This window comes from Strigops habroptila, chromosome 3 (assembly GCF_004027225.2).
Source record: "Strigops habroptila isolate Jane chromosome 3, bStrHab1.2.pri, whole genome shotgun sequence".
NCBI classification, from domain to species: Eukaryota; Metazoa; Chordata; class Aves; order Psittaciformes; family Psittacidae; genus Strigops; species Strigops habroptila.
The window spans coordinates 76,422,611-76,438,015 of record NC_044279.2 but is presented as its reverse complement, the minus strand read 5'-3'; the positions used below and the strand labels follow the sequence as shown (position 1 = coordinate 76,438,015).

The 15,405-nt window shown below is 48.7% G+C and overlaps 1 protein-coding gene across 1 annotated transcript; it reads right to left on the bottom strand.

The window, feature by feature from the left end:
• Nucleotides 1-1,816: 1,816 nt before the first annotated feature.
• TAB1 (TGF-beta activated kinase 1 (MAP3K7) binding protein 1) lies at nt 1,817-10,674 on the bottom strand. The gene is made up of 11 exons (XM_030480340.2): nt 10,590-10,674; nt 9,655-9,791; nt 9,316-9,469; nt 8,601-8,687; nt 7,898-8,036; nt 7,311-7,424; nt 4,846-4,957; nt 4,593-4,737; nt 3,986-4,208; nt 3,535-3,691; nt 1,817-2,491 (listed from the first exon to the last, which is right to left on the bottom strand). Exons 1-11 carry the CDS (start codon nt 10,620-10,622, stop codon nt 2,284-2,286), a joined length of 1,509 nt encoding a protein of 502 aa, XP_030336200.1. The 5' UTR covers nt 10,623-10,674; the 3' UTR covers nt 1,817-2,283.
• Nucleotides 10,675-15,405: the final 4,731 nt, after the last annotated feature.

Here is a 15,405-nt window from a genome sequence, read left to right as displayed (position 1 = left end):
CTGTAGAGACACAGCTTAGCATGATCCACCCGCTCCTATCCACTTTATTTTTTTGTACTTCATAAACTGGTAATTATGCCAAAGGAGAAGTTTGTTTTGCGTGTTCTGCTTTATATAAGTGCATTTGGCAATTCTTAAACTTTTATCTGGAGCATCCACAGGCTGGAATATTTCCCATTGGAACTGTTCTCAGTATAAGTTAGCAAATACCATAGATAAATGGGATAGGGGAATAAGCAAGAAAGACTTGTTTATACAGCTATTGAAATCTGTGCCAGGTTAGGCAACACAGAATAGGATTAAACAGCTTCAACTCCATTTTAGTCCATTCCAGGCTCACACCATCCTATCAAATAGCCACACAACAACCTGGAGGAGAGGACAGGTCAAAAAATATTTCAGAGTGGTCCCGGACATCAAGGCTAGGCTGAGCTCAGGTACCTGAATTCCCTGCTCCTCACAGGGCAGAGGACACGGGTGAGGGTCTGCCAGCCCCTGCCTTGGTCAGCCTCAGGGACAAGGTGCCAAACCTCACACAGCTCTGCTGCCCTTCACCCCCTGGAACGCCACTTCCCTTGCAGATTTGGAAGGGTCTCAATGGTAGGTGCCTGTGCTGGCATGTTCAGCACACCCAGCCTTCCTGGGAACTACAAGATGGCAGAGAAACACGAGCCTCTGCAGGCAGCCCAAGAGCCCCACACAATTCACAGGAAACCCCGCAGGGTTTTCCTGTGCCAGCAGGACATGGAGGGGCAGTGGAAGAGCCACCCCCCTACCTGCAAGGGATCTCTGTTGTGCCTTCCGAGGAAGCAAGCATTTCTCACTGCTCTGATCCTGCCCACATATTTCTCAGTGAACTCACATCTTGCCTCAGGGCACTCGGTACTGTTTGATTTATCCAAAGGGATAAATCTCCCTCTACTCCTTTCTAAGCTGGCACCACAAGCACCTTGAGCCTGCACGCACAAGTGCTTTGCTACACACTGGCCTTGAAGTAGCATCCTCTGCTACTTCATCCTCATCCCTTCTCCTCCCCAAGGCGACTAGCCTGGAAGCAAAAATATAACCAGGCAGGAACCCAGGCCGGGTCCCCCACTTGCCTTTTCTGCAGTAATCCCTCTAGCCCTCTCTTGGTTTGCCTGGTGCCTTATCGCAACTCTCCGCGGAGGCACCGAGCGCCGCGACCTCCTTGTTTGCTAGGAAAAGGCTCCTTCCCTTGGGAACCAGCGAGGCAGGCGGAGGGGAAAGGCTGCAGCGAGAAGAGGCTCGCTTGCCGCCTGCCGTCAGAAGCCTGAACTGAAGAGGAAGATCCGGCAGCTAGCCCAGGCCTCGGCCGACCCGATGCGAAGCCTGCAGACCACCCGGACCCCTCCTCTCCTCGCTGCCCAGCTCAGGGTGCACATCTGCATCTTGGAGGCAGCCGTACCATTACATAGTTTTCGTTCTATCCACCCGTAACTGCTGTGCACTACCAGAAGCCTGTACAAGTAAATTCTGTTACAAACTCCACCTGCCCTCTGCAACTTTCCTGATGGCCTAAATCAAGGGAAATGTGTATTTTACCTACAAAAAACCAATAATCTGGCTGTATAGTTTAACTCCAAGCCATAATCCGGTGCCGAAGCTCAGCAAATAAGTAAACATGGGACAAAGACTTTACCCTTTAAGTCACCTGCAGGGGCTCAGGCCACTTCTACAACAGAAGCTTGCCTCATGCGAGATGCAAGTCCCTGTTCTGGGGGAACAGAGTTTCACCAGGAAGAGCTGTCACACCCACCTACGACTCTGTAAGGAAGAGAGCAAGCCACAGAGGTGCCAATGAGTGTAGCTATAAGTTATTTATTCTGCAAAATAGAGGTATCTTCTATGGAGTTGAACACTGGAATCACAGCATTATGAATCGAGTTCTGGAAACATTATGACAGCTCGCACACACGCAGGCACACACATGCACACCTACACACGCACGCACACAGCCTTTGTACAGGCCCCTACTCTTGCATTATCCAGAGGAAGCCCTCTCTACATCTTTATTTGCATTCAAGACCCCTTCCCCTATTCAAAGGGCTCCTGAGGGAACGAGGTGGGTCAGGACTGGGTGCCTGGCACAGGCAACACGTGTGTGGAGAGCGCCGCACACGCTCCCCAGCTCAGTGTTCAGCACATCCTGGATAGGAGTTAACTCTCAGCAGAACACAGCCCTCAGTGGAGCACTCCCAGTCTTGCCTCAGTCTTTGCTCACACAGCTGAGTGCAGGGTGGCTGAAGGAGGCAGATTTCCACCTTAGGACACAGCCAGTGCTCCCTGCTCGCCATGGTCCATGTTCCAAAGCCGGTAAAACTCTGCAAAATCCACATAGGGCTCCACACGCCCATCTTCATCTGGCTGGAGGGAGTGGGTGGGCCGGGAGCGGAAGAGACCCCCATCTGAACTTGAGCTGCTACTCTGCGTGTGAGTATTAGTTGACTGGAGAGTCACAGTTGGGCTTTGGCTATGGAGAGAAAGAGAGAGAGAACACAAGCATCTTTATTTTCTCCATTTAATGCTTTGGACAAGAAAAGAATGAGAACAAGTGCCAAGTTCTTCACAGATCAAGCTATCCTTAGCAAACTGCAACTTTTTAGCTGTCTCTTGCTCTATCAGAGCACTAGAAGTGTTGAGAACTGCTTGGAATTGACAAACGCCAAAAAACATCCAATTCACATTTAACTGGAAGGCCTTAAGTACAACCAGGCGTCCAAGGAACAGAGGACAGGCAGCAGGAAAAATAATTGGCGGGAAGAAGGGGGAAGAGGCATGCACTCTGCTGGCCTCCCCATACCCATACAGTGTGAGCTTTACGGGAAGAGTCTGGCAGCAAGGAAAGCTATTCTTGCGTGACCTGTGTTGCAGCCAAAGCAGCTCTAGTGCGTCAGCCTCATTGTTTCTGGAGCTACCAGAACACAATAACCAGAGGGCTTCTTCACTTTGCAGCATGTGCACACACCACCCTGTGCCAAAGGCTGAACCTAAACCAGAACTGCTAACTAGCATGATTCTGCAAAGTGGACCCAAACAGGATCCAGTTCTAACCTTTATCCTTTTTATCTACCCTGGTCTCTGCCTGTGAGCAAGCCAACTTGTGCAGTGCAGCCTCTCCAGCAGCCTTACAGTTGACCCACATAGCCCCTCTTCCTTATTAAAATGGAGGGCACCCACACTCCCTCCACGCAGAGCACCCAACACAGCACACAAGATCCATGGAGAAGGGCTGCTCGCTGCCAGAGTGCCCTCCAGGAACAGCAGCAGATGATGCTTCAGAGGCATGCTGCCAGAGCTGGCTTCAGAGCTGCTCGCTTCACTCATTCTCACTCCTCACACAACTGCTTTCCAGCTAACACGTTATGCTGGCTGTCAATACTGCAGTCAGGAGGGCCACCCTCCAGATAAGGGAATGATTGACAGGTAACTGACAGGTCTCTCTGCTTTTCAACCACTTTACATGGTGTGAGGTACTGGGAAAAACTGCAGGTAGCAAGAGAGAAGGACTTTTACTTAGTGAGGGTGGGGGTGGCTTCATCCAGCGTTGAGCTGCTGTGAGCACCATTGACCATCTGGCCTTGGGAAGGCATGACAAGAGACAGTGTGACGCTTGTCTTGCTTGTGCTTTGGGAGCTGGAATACGGCACAGAGACTGGATAGACACGGCCTCCTAAGAAGAGACAAAACAAGAGTTATAAAATGTGGTTGAGACATGAACAACTGGGGGTGCAAATGGCAAAGAAAGGCCAAAGAACCCAAGAATTTATATTAAGCTGCCTTTCTTAGATGCTGTACTGTATTCTGTCAAATTGTCACAGACCAGGTCTTAGAAGCCAATAATCCCTTTAATAAGAAAATTGCTTATACACTGAGTATTTCCTCTCCTGATGTTAGGTTAGTGCTGGATCAATCAAGAGACCCTACCTTCCACCCTCCATTTTGTTCCATTCTCTCCCCAACATACCTTGTGTTGGCGTCAGCGTGGGCTGGCTCATCTCACCCAGGGGGTACCCAAAATTCCTCACAAGCAGCGTCATGTCTTCATGCCGGGGACAGAACTTGGACCGTTCCCCACCACTGGCAAAAGTGTCACAGTGGATCCTCTTAACCCGGTCCACTACTGCTTGTGCCACAGCATCCAGCGATGTCTGCTTGGCAAACTCTGTGGCTATCATGGCTGCAATCTCCTGAGCACGGAACACAAAAAAAAGAGCAAACCCAAGAAGAAGGATGTTTAAGATATTTTGCAGGAAACCTTTTCTTGCCATCTGATCTAAGAGTTTTTATGGCAACTCATATGACTGAGACGCTTCCCAATCTCTCCTGCTGATATGCGCCCTTGTGCTTTGAATCATCACATTCCCTTTAAGGGCCACTCCTAAAGGACAGGCAGCTGCCCAGAAGAACTGGCTTGGCAAAGCAGCTCCATATTATTATAGACTGGAATGGGATGGCACACAGGTGTTCAACCTGGCCAGCACTCACAGGGCAGATGAGGAGCAAAGTGTGTACAAGAGCAGCTGACACCACTGGAGTGAGTCCATAGCCAAGGGAATGTTTCCCAGGCTCACCTGGTTGGCCTGCCCAGGCCCATGAGCTGCCTCCAGCGCCTTGTAGAGCCCTTCAGACATGAGCACCAAGAAGCCAGTCACCCCATCCAGCGAGTGCCCTCCATGGATTTCAGGCTCTGCTATGATGGGCTTTGATTTAGCAGCACTGGAAAGAGATGGTGTTATTTAGTATTTAATGGTAACATAGTAGGTAAGAATGGAGGGGTCACAAAGAAAAGTAGGGCTTGAAACCTCAAAGTTCAGTTGTTCTGACCTGAGCAGTTCAATATCAGTATAGCCATATTTGACTTTGTAATCTCCAATTCGCCGAGTGCTTTCCTGTCCACGAATAGTTCCCACTTGTTTTATTTTTCCTGCATCCAAGCCTGCAGATTGAAAACAAAAAAGGTTTAACTGACTTTGGGAAACTTGCAGGACTTCCTCTGCTTACACTGTCAGAAATGAGAAAAGAAATATCCACAGCTAGAGCGACTTGTAAGACAAAACGAGATGCCAAAGAATCATCAGGAGCCCAACAGAGAGAAAAGGAAGAGCAGTTTGCTGTGTTCCAAGGGACACCTTTTCATCAGTTGTTACCTGGAGAGAGAAAGAGAGAGATGCACACAGCCCAACATGCACACTCTGAATGCAGGGGCTGGCACTGAGACAAAGCCCACATCCTGGTCCAAAGCCACGGGTGGCAGCTGGCCTCGGTGCACAGGCGTTCGCTGAAAAGGCAGGGGAACATCTGCTCCTGTCAGCTGTGGACTGTGCAATGGAAGGAGAAGGCAGGAAGGAGAAAAACATATGTGAAGGATTCTGCTTTTAATTCTGCCTCTTATTGATCCCTGCTCCTAAACTCTGCATTACAATTTCCCTCGTACACTAGACTGCAGAGGGAGAAAAGGAGAACTATCTACAAAAGGCACTGAATTTTCTCAAGTGCTCAAACTGATGAGGGCTACTCCTAAAATAAGGACAACTACCAGACAAGTATTTATTTAAATAAATTTAAGGGGATATACTTCTGGCAGGGGCTAGGAAGGAATCCCATCTCGAAGAAGGTTCTAACAGGGACCATCTGTATGCAGCTACTATTTGAGGCAGGACTCAGAGCAGATGAGCCACTTACCTGGTCTGTTCTGGCAATTCCCCTTCCCTGGTTATACCTAGAGCTAACAGGCAGAAAATGTTATTTTGAGGTTTTATCTAGGGATGACTGTCCTCAGTACAAGGTGAAGGCAGGGGTCCAACTGAAACTCTCCCTCTGAGTCAAACCAAGCCTCACTGCACAGATGGCTCCACACCTACCCCAGCAGTAAGACACAACTCTGCCATCTGCTGCAGACCAAAGCTGACTCACCAACATGGCCTGGCTCATTTGCCAGCTCCTAGCAGGGGCATACATGCTATCGACAGACACAAACACAGGGAGGCTTTCAGCATGCCAGAGAGGTTGTGTCTAAATCACAGCAGCACTGCTGGAGCACTAAACAAGCTGCAATGTGCTGGGTGAAGAGCCACAAATGCATAAGACCTTTCTCTCCCTTCCCCCAGGAGAGATGCGACACAGGCACCATCATGACAAACGCTATCTCCACTACCTTTTATCACTATGCTTCAACCTAACCCTACAACAACCTCCTTTGGGCCCCCAAAACAGCCTGTGCTCACTGCCTTGTTCCACAGGCTCTCCCTTTTGCTGGGACTGCCAGCAGGAGAGCCGCTGCTGTGCCAGGTTAAAGTCAGTGATTCTACCAGACCCCTGTTCTGCTACAGACTGTAGCTAAATTCTGCATTTTTGGCAGTAGAAAGACAGTCAAAAGGTCTCTTTTCCTAGATTCTTGTATTCAGTCTTCTCTGTTACGGCACATAACCCTGCTGCAAGAGTATAAGTAAATGAGGAAATGAAAGAGAAATAGAACAAAACAAGACCCAGCAGCAGAAAATTACCACATGAACAGCCTCACCACATAAGAATGTATCTACCAGATGAACCTAATGAAGAAAGCAAAGTTCTTCTTTAAGAACTTTTCTGTACCTTCAAGATCTACTTAAAGATACAGAACTATCTCAAGAAGAATTTGGTATTAGCAATCACACAAGTGGTCTGAGATAGTTCTAGACCAAGAAAGAAAGCATGTCAAATGCTGTAAACGAAAAGGGAAATTGCCTAAAGCAAAATGTCAGCATTAAGAGTTCAATAGTTACTGATGTGAGAGCAGTAAATGCCAGTGCTTGGCCTGGCTCTGTCTGAAGTGTAACTGCCTTTTTAACAGCAGCTTGTATAAAGGCATATTGAAACACACCATCCTGAGGGTGCAGCATCACACAGAACTTAACCCAGCATAACTGTGGTTTGCTTCCAAAGAAGCAGTCACATACTGTCCATCCCACTTCTGCCCTCTGGCTGTGTGCTTCCATTCCTGCCTTCCTATTGACTCCAGCAATCACACAGCTGGAGGGCAAATCAATGGCAGTTTGGCAGTGGGACACAAAACTAACACTTGAAAAAAAAGAGTAGTTTTCTGCTGGTTCATTGAGCTGAACTTACTAACGCTGTAGCCTCACAATAGCTAGATATGCAGAAAGAGAAGGCACTGAACTTGTCAACTGAAAACACAGTAAGCTTCTTTTTGTGGTCATTTATTGTTTCCAGCAGCTTGAGTCATTCCTGGTGCCCCAGATAAACAGAGGGATGCGATGTTCTCAGATCAGAACAAGAAACCCAACACTCACCCAGCTGGGAGAAGCGAAACAGTTCATCCTCATTCTCTGTCGTATGGTCCACGTTGAGCTGAGTCACCTGCAGCCCATCCACCGTGGACTTGCATAGCAGTGCCCGATTGGTACCTGCAGTGGGAGCAGTGAGATGAGGCACCAGATAGCTCTGCCATTAAGAGAGAGAACATATCCACATGGAAAAGGAACAGGAGAAGGGAATAATGGCAGAAAAAAAGAGAAAGGCTCATGTACTGTCTCATCATTATCTCCAAAAAGTAGCCTTGCTAGCAGCATAGTAAGCCCGCTAAGCAGCTCTTCTATCAGGCGTGAGCCACTACCTCACAAGAAAGCCCTTAACTTCTCAGTGAACCTGCGCTGCTGCCTCTCAACCCATTTTCCCCTCCATTCTTTGGTCATTGCATCAGCCAACATCTGTAGAGATAAAAAGCCAGGCTGATTTCAAATGCTCCTGTAAGCAACAAGCATATCACTTCTTGGCCACAGAGCAAAGAAACTGTCCCCCACATTCGAATTTTCACTTCCCAGAATCACAGCCACTCTCAGAAACACCTAGACTGAGCTGCTGACAAAAACCAACTCACCCACATTGGCAATATAGAGCTTGTTGTTGAGAACAACAGCCACAATAGCCATGGCTCCTCCAGAGATCTCCTGCTCTACAACCTTCAATCTCTCCACAATCTTCTGGTACTGAGGAGGCAGCTGGTGGTGAGGGACGCCCTGGAAGCCAAAATGAGGGAAAAGCTGAAACACACAGTCCACAGTACAGAAACCACATCTGGAATCAAAATTCTGTAGGGAGGGGACTTGTCCTGGCATATCTTAGCCTCATGCCAAGCCTGTGCAAGACATAAAATTATTTCTTCAATCCTAACAAATGACATGGCTTCAATAGGTTCAGGAAACAAGGGCCCTGTTCACCTGAAGAACAGGATCCACATCTGCCCAGATGCTGTGCAAATTTGAGGCCTTGCCTCTCATCTGTGCCACATGGCTTTGTCCTGGAAGAGCCATACATAGAGGCTGAACTCCTCACCATGATATATTCAATTCCTTACTAAAATAACCAATAATGGGTCTAAGTAGTGCCAGCACGAACAGTGGGAACTCTGGAAAATGGACCAAGGTGTTTGCTTCACTTCATGCAAGCTCCCAAAAGACAGCCACAGAGAAATAATTTTCAGTTACAGCCTCCCCTGGACCAGAATAACAAATATGCGCATACCTCATCCAGCAGTCTGGATGGTGGGACCTCCAGCAATCTCTGTTCTTAAGGCTACATACCTCTGGTAGCTGGGACTGCAGGCTGGCCTTCTCTGCCAAGGCATCATCAATGGACTCCAGGAAACTTCTTTCCACCACATCAAAAGCCTAAAAAAGGCCATAAAGAGAAACAAAGTTTTTATCCAATGCCTACAGACCTTTAAGGCTGCCCATCCCCACCTCCCTAAGACTGGCTCATGAGGGTGGATGATCACTGAACATTCAAGGATCACTACATCAACATTGAAATACAATTATTTCAGCGCAACTAGTTAACAGCTTGTAAAAACAATCTGCAACAACTCAAAACAGGAGACGAAAACATTGAAATCACGTTCACAGCAATGTCAGAGACCTATCTGATTTTGTGTGTTGATTGCAAGAACTTGCCTATCACTCTGGAAAGCACACTCACAAATCCATCTCCCCACACATTAACTTTCCCCTTTTACCCATTGTCATGTCCTTGGCAGGCTAACTTGTTCCTACACGTCCAGTGCAGACTAGCTGCAGCTTTCTGGAGAGCTCTCAGCATTGTGCTGAGAGAGCCAGAGAGACAGATGGATATGAGGCGGGAGTGAAACAAAGCCCCACAGCTGCTCAGGATGAGTGCAATTGCAACCATTGGCAGATGTTTCCAACCCCCCACAGAAACCAGATGCTGCGCTCCTGGTGGCAGAAAGAGGAGGTGGGTAGTGTGAGAACCAGGAGCCATTCCCAGCCAAAGCTTCTTTACCTGCAGCAGAACTCGACGCACATCAGCATCACTATGGTCTGCATGTAGCTGGCCCAGCAGCAGTTCTGCAGAGAGCCTCTGACCCACAAAGTTGGTGACTCGGTTGCCATCGTAGCCATTGAAGACACCATAGAGGTAGCAGTTGTTCTCGCTCCTGTCAAAGAGGACAGAAGCAAAGAGGTCATAGATGTCTGTGAAACACAGTAACGAGTTCCTCCAGACACCTCCTGCATGCTCAGGCCCCACCCTGGTCTTCCAAGCCCTGTGTGACAAACTAAGTACTGCTTTTACCTGCTCCGGTGTTGGCAGGAGCTTGTATCCCAGGTGCAACCCACTTACCTGAATTTTAACCAGTTGTCTTCCAAGGGGTGACCCTCTGTCCCCTTGCCATCTGCACTGTAGGAACGGTTTGGAGCTGAGCCAACCCCAGAGAGATGGCAGGATGGTAAATCATCTGTCCAACTGGGCTGCTGTTCCTGGGAGACAGAAAGAGCAAAGAGAACATATAAACCCCAAGCAGCCTGAAGTGTGGATCCTGGTCCACTATAGGTTACAAATCCATCCCCACTCTCTTCTCAACCCTTCTCCCTTTGCTAACTGGGCAGCACACCACCCCAGCCAGTAACCTGGTATTCCTTGCTGCAGAACTGCATCACTTACCGCTTCCCTTCCCTCTGAAGCTGAGCTCTTGCTAACAAGAAACCAGAAGTGAGATTTGCACCTGAGTTTCACACTCCATACAGCACAGCACTATACACAGCTATAGACTTGGTGCACCAGACCTTCACACATCCATGGCAGGGAAGGCTCTGGTTCCCCACTGGAGTCCACTCTCCCAGGACAAGGGGACTGGGGCCCTGCTGCTGACGGACATCCCCGGGACCACCACCTCCTTGGCGCACACCGCCAGGTCACGCATACGCGGCCTGCAAACGCCAGCTGCCCCCTCCCACAGCGGAGCACCCCAACCCCGCACCACAGGCACGGCCCCACAGCCACCTGCGGCCCCACACCGCTGCAGAGCGGCGGCCCGGCCCAGGCTGGTGACCAACGACCACGCAGGGACCCCCCCCGCCAGCTGGGACCCCCTGCCCGCAGACGGCACAGGGGGCGGGAGGGCAGTAGCCCGCCTCCCCGCTGAGGTGGGACGCTCCTCACCCTCGCCCCCTTTCCCACACGGCACCGCGCGGGGCAGACGAGAGGGAAGCCCGAGTACCCCCTCGCACCCACCTGCGGGGGTGCGTGTGCATGGAGGGGGGAAAGGTGCCACTCACACTCTGCAGCAGACTCCTCCTCTGCGCCGCCATCTTGGAGCAGGAGCCACCTCCTCCTCCCACCGCCCGCCCTGTCTCCCCCAGGGCAGACAAGACCGCCGGGTAGAGCGGCCGCTCCGCACGAACCCGCCCCCCCCCGGCCCGGCTCCGCCCAGCTGCGGGAGCGGCGGGTGCGCTCCCTCAGTCCCGCCTTCCCGCGCTGGGGCGGTCCCTGGGGGGATTCTGGTGTTGGTGCTGAGGGCGGCCGGGAAGAGGGATTGGGCGGGGTTGTGGTGCTCGTGGAGTGGTACCCCGGGGAAGCTCATCCAGTTCCAACCCCCTGCCACGAGCAGGGACACCTTCCAGTAGAGCAGGTTGCTCCAAGCCCCTGTGTCCAACCTGGCCTTGAACACTGCCAGGGATGGGGCAGCCACAGCTTCTCTGGGCAACCTGTGCCAGCGCCTCACTACCCTCACAGGGAAGAACTTCTTCCTAATGTCTAATCTAAATCTCCCCTCTGTCAGTTTAAAACCGTTCCCTCTTGTCCTATCCCTACATGCCCTTTTAAAATCCCCTCTCCAGGTATCCTGTAGGCACCTTTTAGGTATTGGAAGACTGTTGCAAGGTGTCCCTGGAGCCTTCTCTTCAGGCTGAACAACTCTAACTCTCTCAGCTCATGGGGAAGCTATTTACACCTATGTATTTAGCTAATTATAATTATACAATTAGCTGTGTGTGTAGTTGTATATACATTTATATAATATATTATTATAAATCTCCATTTCTTACCTTAAGGCCTTTGGTTGTGTGAGAAAGAAGCACCTTTTGGCCACCACCACAAGTGTGCATGGAGGGGGAGGGAAGAGGGGCAGTGTTGTGAGGGTCCTGTTAAGTGGGGTTACTTTGGGCACCAGAGAGCCCTGAGGGACCCTGCTCGTTAAACGTTTTTCTTAGCACCATGTTATGTTCGCGATTGGACTATATGGCCTTTGAAGGCCCCTTCCAACCCAAACTATTCTGTGATTCTATGATGTTCTGTGCAACCTCTAGGGAAGACCAAAATTCTAGCTCTTGACCCCACTGCTGCTCTGTAGGCACCACAACAGGCACTCATTTGTCTCTGCTTGGAGTCTCTCTCCTGCTGAGGCAATCCACAGCCCTTCCCCCTCTCTTTTGCAGACCATAGCAAGGATGCAGTGGAACCATACCCTCAGGCCAGCGGTGGGAAGGTGTGTAGAACAGCTGACAGGTGGTTCTCAATACCCACCGCAGGTTGGAGCAGTCCTGAGTCAGGCTCAACAATAAAATCACTTCTTTGCTTGTGTTAACAATATAGACAAAGCCAAAGATCACTGGTTTTGCTCTTCTGTAAGATCCTTTCTAGGCTACGGTAGGCTCTTTCAGGAGGAACAGTTTCCAATTGAATGAGCTCAGCTGGAGCAGGAGGGAAGACACAGGAATCATTCCCACCACTTTCTTAACATTATAAGTCAGCGGAAGAGCCCTCCAGGTGTGTGAGTGACAGATCTTGAAGTGAGTGATGGCTGGCAAACAGGCTGCGGCAGCGGGGGGCTTGGGGAAGAGCAAGTTTCCCTGTGTAAATCAAGGCTGAAGGTGCTGCAATGTGAGAGGTGTGCAGTTGTAGCCATGTGTAGCAGTGCAGTTGTGGTGAGGGTGGGAGTTCTAAGTAGTCTGGGCTTCCAGCAGTGGCTTGATACTCTTTTAATGACATCTTTGTGGCACATATATTAGATTCAGATACACTACAGAAAGTAACCAGTTAATTAACCTCATTCTATGGAATGATGGTTTCTGCTGCAGGGGATCCTGCTGGCTGGAGGATTCCAGCTCCGTTTCCTGTAAATCCTTTTTCTATTGCTTTACATCTCTTTATATCTCTTTCTTCCAAACACACAAGTATTACAGATCCTTCCCCTTCACACAAGGTTCACAGATATTCAGCCATTCAAGCAGGCTTAGGCACACAGGCAGAATTACTTTTTTAAGGGTTATATTGACCAAAGATAGAAGAAAATGCTAACTTTAAAACCTCAGTCTACAAACAAGTTTCCATATGTTTAGCTTTCTGTGTAAGCTTGGTCTCACCGATGTCATTTGGAGGATTCCTGTGGGCAAAGCTGTGAATGGGTACAAATAAATACAGGAATGGGACTCAAGCCTGCATTAAAATAAAAACTAGGATGGACAGGTTCAGTGACGATAAAACATGTTTTCTTACCAGCATCAAGAAGAGTTCCTGGTGCTGCAGAAGTACGTGTAGAACAGCATTGTCCCTGTCATTAAAAAGTTTGTTGGCTTTAAAACACGATGACACTTTTTCAGCATTGCAGCAGAAGCTTATGCTTTTTTAATGATATTCAAGGTTGCAGTCATGCACCTTGATGAGCACAGGCAGACCCTGTCCTTGCTCAGAGCACCACTGAAATCATGTAGTGTGCTTAGAGACTGCCAGCATGTATCGCATTGCAGGAGTGGGAATTTAGGAGTCATTTAAATCCATAAGTGAGTCCTTTTGAGACTACCAGGAGCAGAATCTGCATGTGGGTGCGATAGGGCAGAATGTGATCTCAATGCAAGAGCAAAACAATGTTCCTAAAGATACAAGATAAGAAAAGCTGCCACTTTCCTTGTTTGTACAATGACTAGTCACCTCTTGCAGTTAAAAATGCGCCCTGTTCCTAATTTAAATGTCTGGCTTCAGCTCATAGTCACTAATCTTTGTCATTCTGGTTTATTTTTTTTCCTGCCCCTTCGAGCTGGAACACAGACCTGGTGCAAAATGTTTCTTTCCTTGGTAAAAATACTTGTCCCAGATTCTGTCTGGGTATTCCTGTGGTTGTGTCACTGAGCTTCTGCCCTAACCTTGAGTGAGGCAGTTAACTACTTGGCCCGCAAGAAGTGAGTAGTAAGATTTACCAAACGCAGCTGCTTGCAGTGCTAAATGGATATTTGTCCAGCATTTCACAGCCTTCTGAAGAAAAGTGCTACTGGAACTGGTGTGCTGCTTCATGAATATCTGCTCATAGCTTTATGCAGCGCTTGCAAGATGAAATACTGCACTGACAGAGTCTTTGTTGGCTGTATTGATCAAGCTTATTTTATCCTTTGTTCTATTTATGCTTCTTACGTTCTGTAAATCCTCTCAGAAATATAACATGTTGTATTCTTATGCAGCCAAAATCTCCTCAAGAATGCAGGATACCGGTCACTGATCCTCATCATCCATGCACCAATAAATGAATTATATGATTCAGTGACTACCAGATCCACAGCTCCCTCTCTCATGTTAAACTCCCACATTTCTCATTCCTCCCTCTCTCCCTCTCTCCCTCCCTACCTTTTTATAATTATTGTTTCTCACTGCTTCTCTGTCCCCAGTGCTGGGGGTTCTACACACGGAATTGCTGGTGCCAAGCTGTACTGGTGCCTTCCTGGGTTTATTAATGTTTTCTCTGTAGAAAAGGAAGAAGCATGGTCACTGCTGGGCTGTGGGATCAAAGATGAACAACATGACTGAAAAACATGCTGTGGGGAGCCCAGAGCATAGGGGGCACCCCAGAACAGCACAGTGCTCAGAAACCATACACAATGGGAAGTAAATACAGGATCACTGGTAGATGCCATCACATCATTAATTTTTGTCTCTACTGATCACATGTGAGATATATGTAGGAAGATTTTAATTTTTTTCTACCTTGTTTTGAGGATAATGGAGGTTGGCGCTGGAAAGGAAAGTCATGATTTTTGGCAAAGCTTGCAGGAGGTGATACGGAAAAAAAGAAGGGTCTCTGGCAGAGCCAGTTTGTTGAACTTGCTCTGCTCCTTACAGCAGAAAGGAATGGTGGAGGGGGTGCCATTGCAAGCCCTCACACAGCTTCACTCCCAGGTCTCCCCAGCTACCTTTACCAACTTCAGCCTGGTGCTTCCCACAAGCACAGATGCTCCTCGCTCCTCTCTGCAGGCCACTATTTCCAGGCAGGCTGGAATGGCAGAGAAATAGAGAATAAGCATTATGGAAGGACAGCTGGAAACAGCAGCTTCCTTCCCCCAACACCCTCCAGAGAGCTAGAGAGCCAATGTGGAGAGCTACTGTCAGGGGAAAAGGGAATGGTGAGGAAGTGCTGATCCCCCCAAGAACGAGACAAATATCACTGCAAAGCAGTTTGTACAGAGCTTTAGGCCAGCTGGATTTTTGAGGCAGGGAAATAGGATTGATTTAGTTGTGCCAAAACATACGATTTTCTTGAATTCCTTGATATGCTAAACGAAGTCTCATCTCCTCGAGTCCTGAGATTTTGTGAACTTTAGAACAAACAAACAAAAACCCCCAACAACTCATAATAGGATTGTGTTTCTAGATGTCACAGCTGCAGGGAGAAGCTTCAAAACATGACTCATAAGAGCTTGAAATACCAGCAAGCAAAATTAAAGAGATTTCAGATGATTAAAAGACACAAACAAACTAGTAATGTTGGAGTCTTACTCATGTTAAATCCTTTTGGCAACATCTTGCCTCACCAGTTTTTAACTCCACCTGTCACTGACACAGATACATGCCTTTCTATGGGCACAGTATCTCCACAATGCTCCCACCCCAAAAGCTGGGGCTGTAGGAAGGGTCTTTGTCCAAATAAAAGATTAATCGAGAAACAGATAGGTCTATCAACGTTTTTGCATATAATCTGATGTGAAGCTGCAGCGTGTTCGTGCTCAGTTGTGGCCCCAAGAGGGGTGACACTTTGGAGAGCTGGATAGAGCCTGTTTTCTGTCACGCACCTCTGCTTCCCGGCATCAGACTGCACAACGGTTGGGAAAT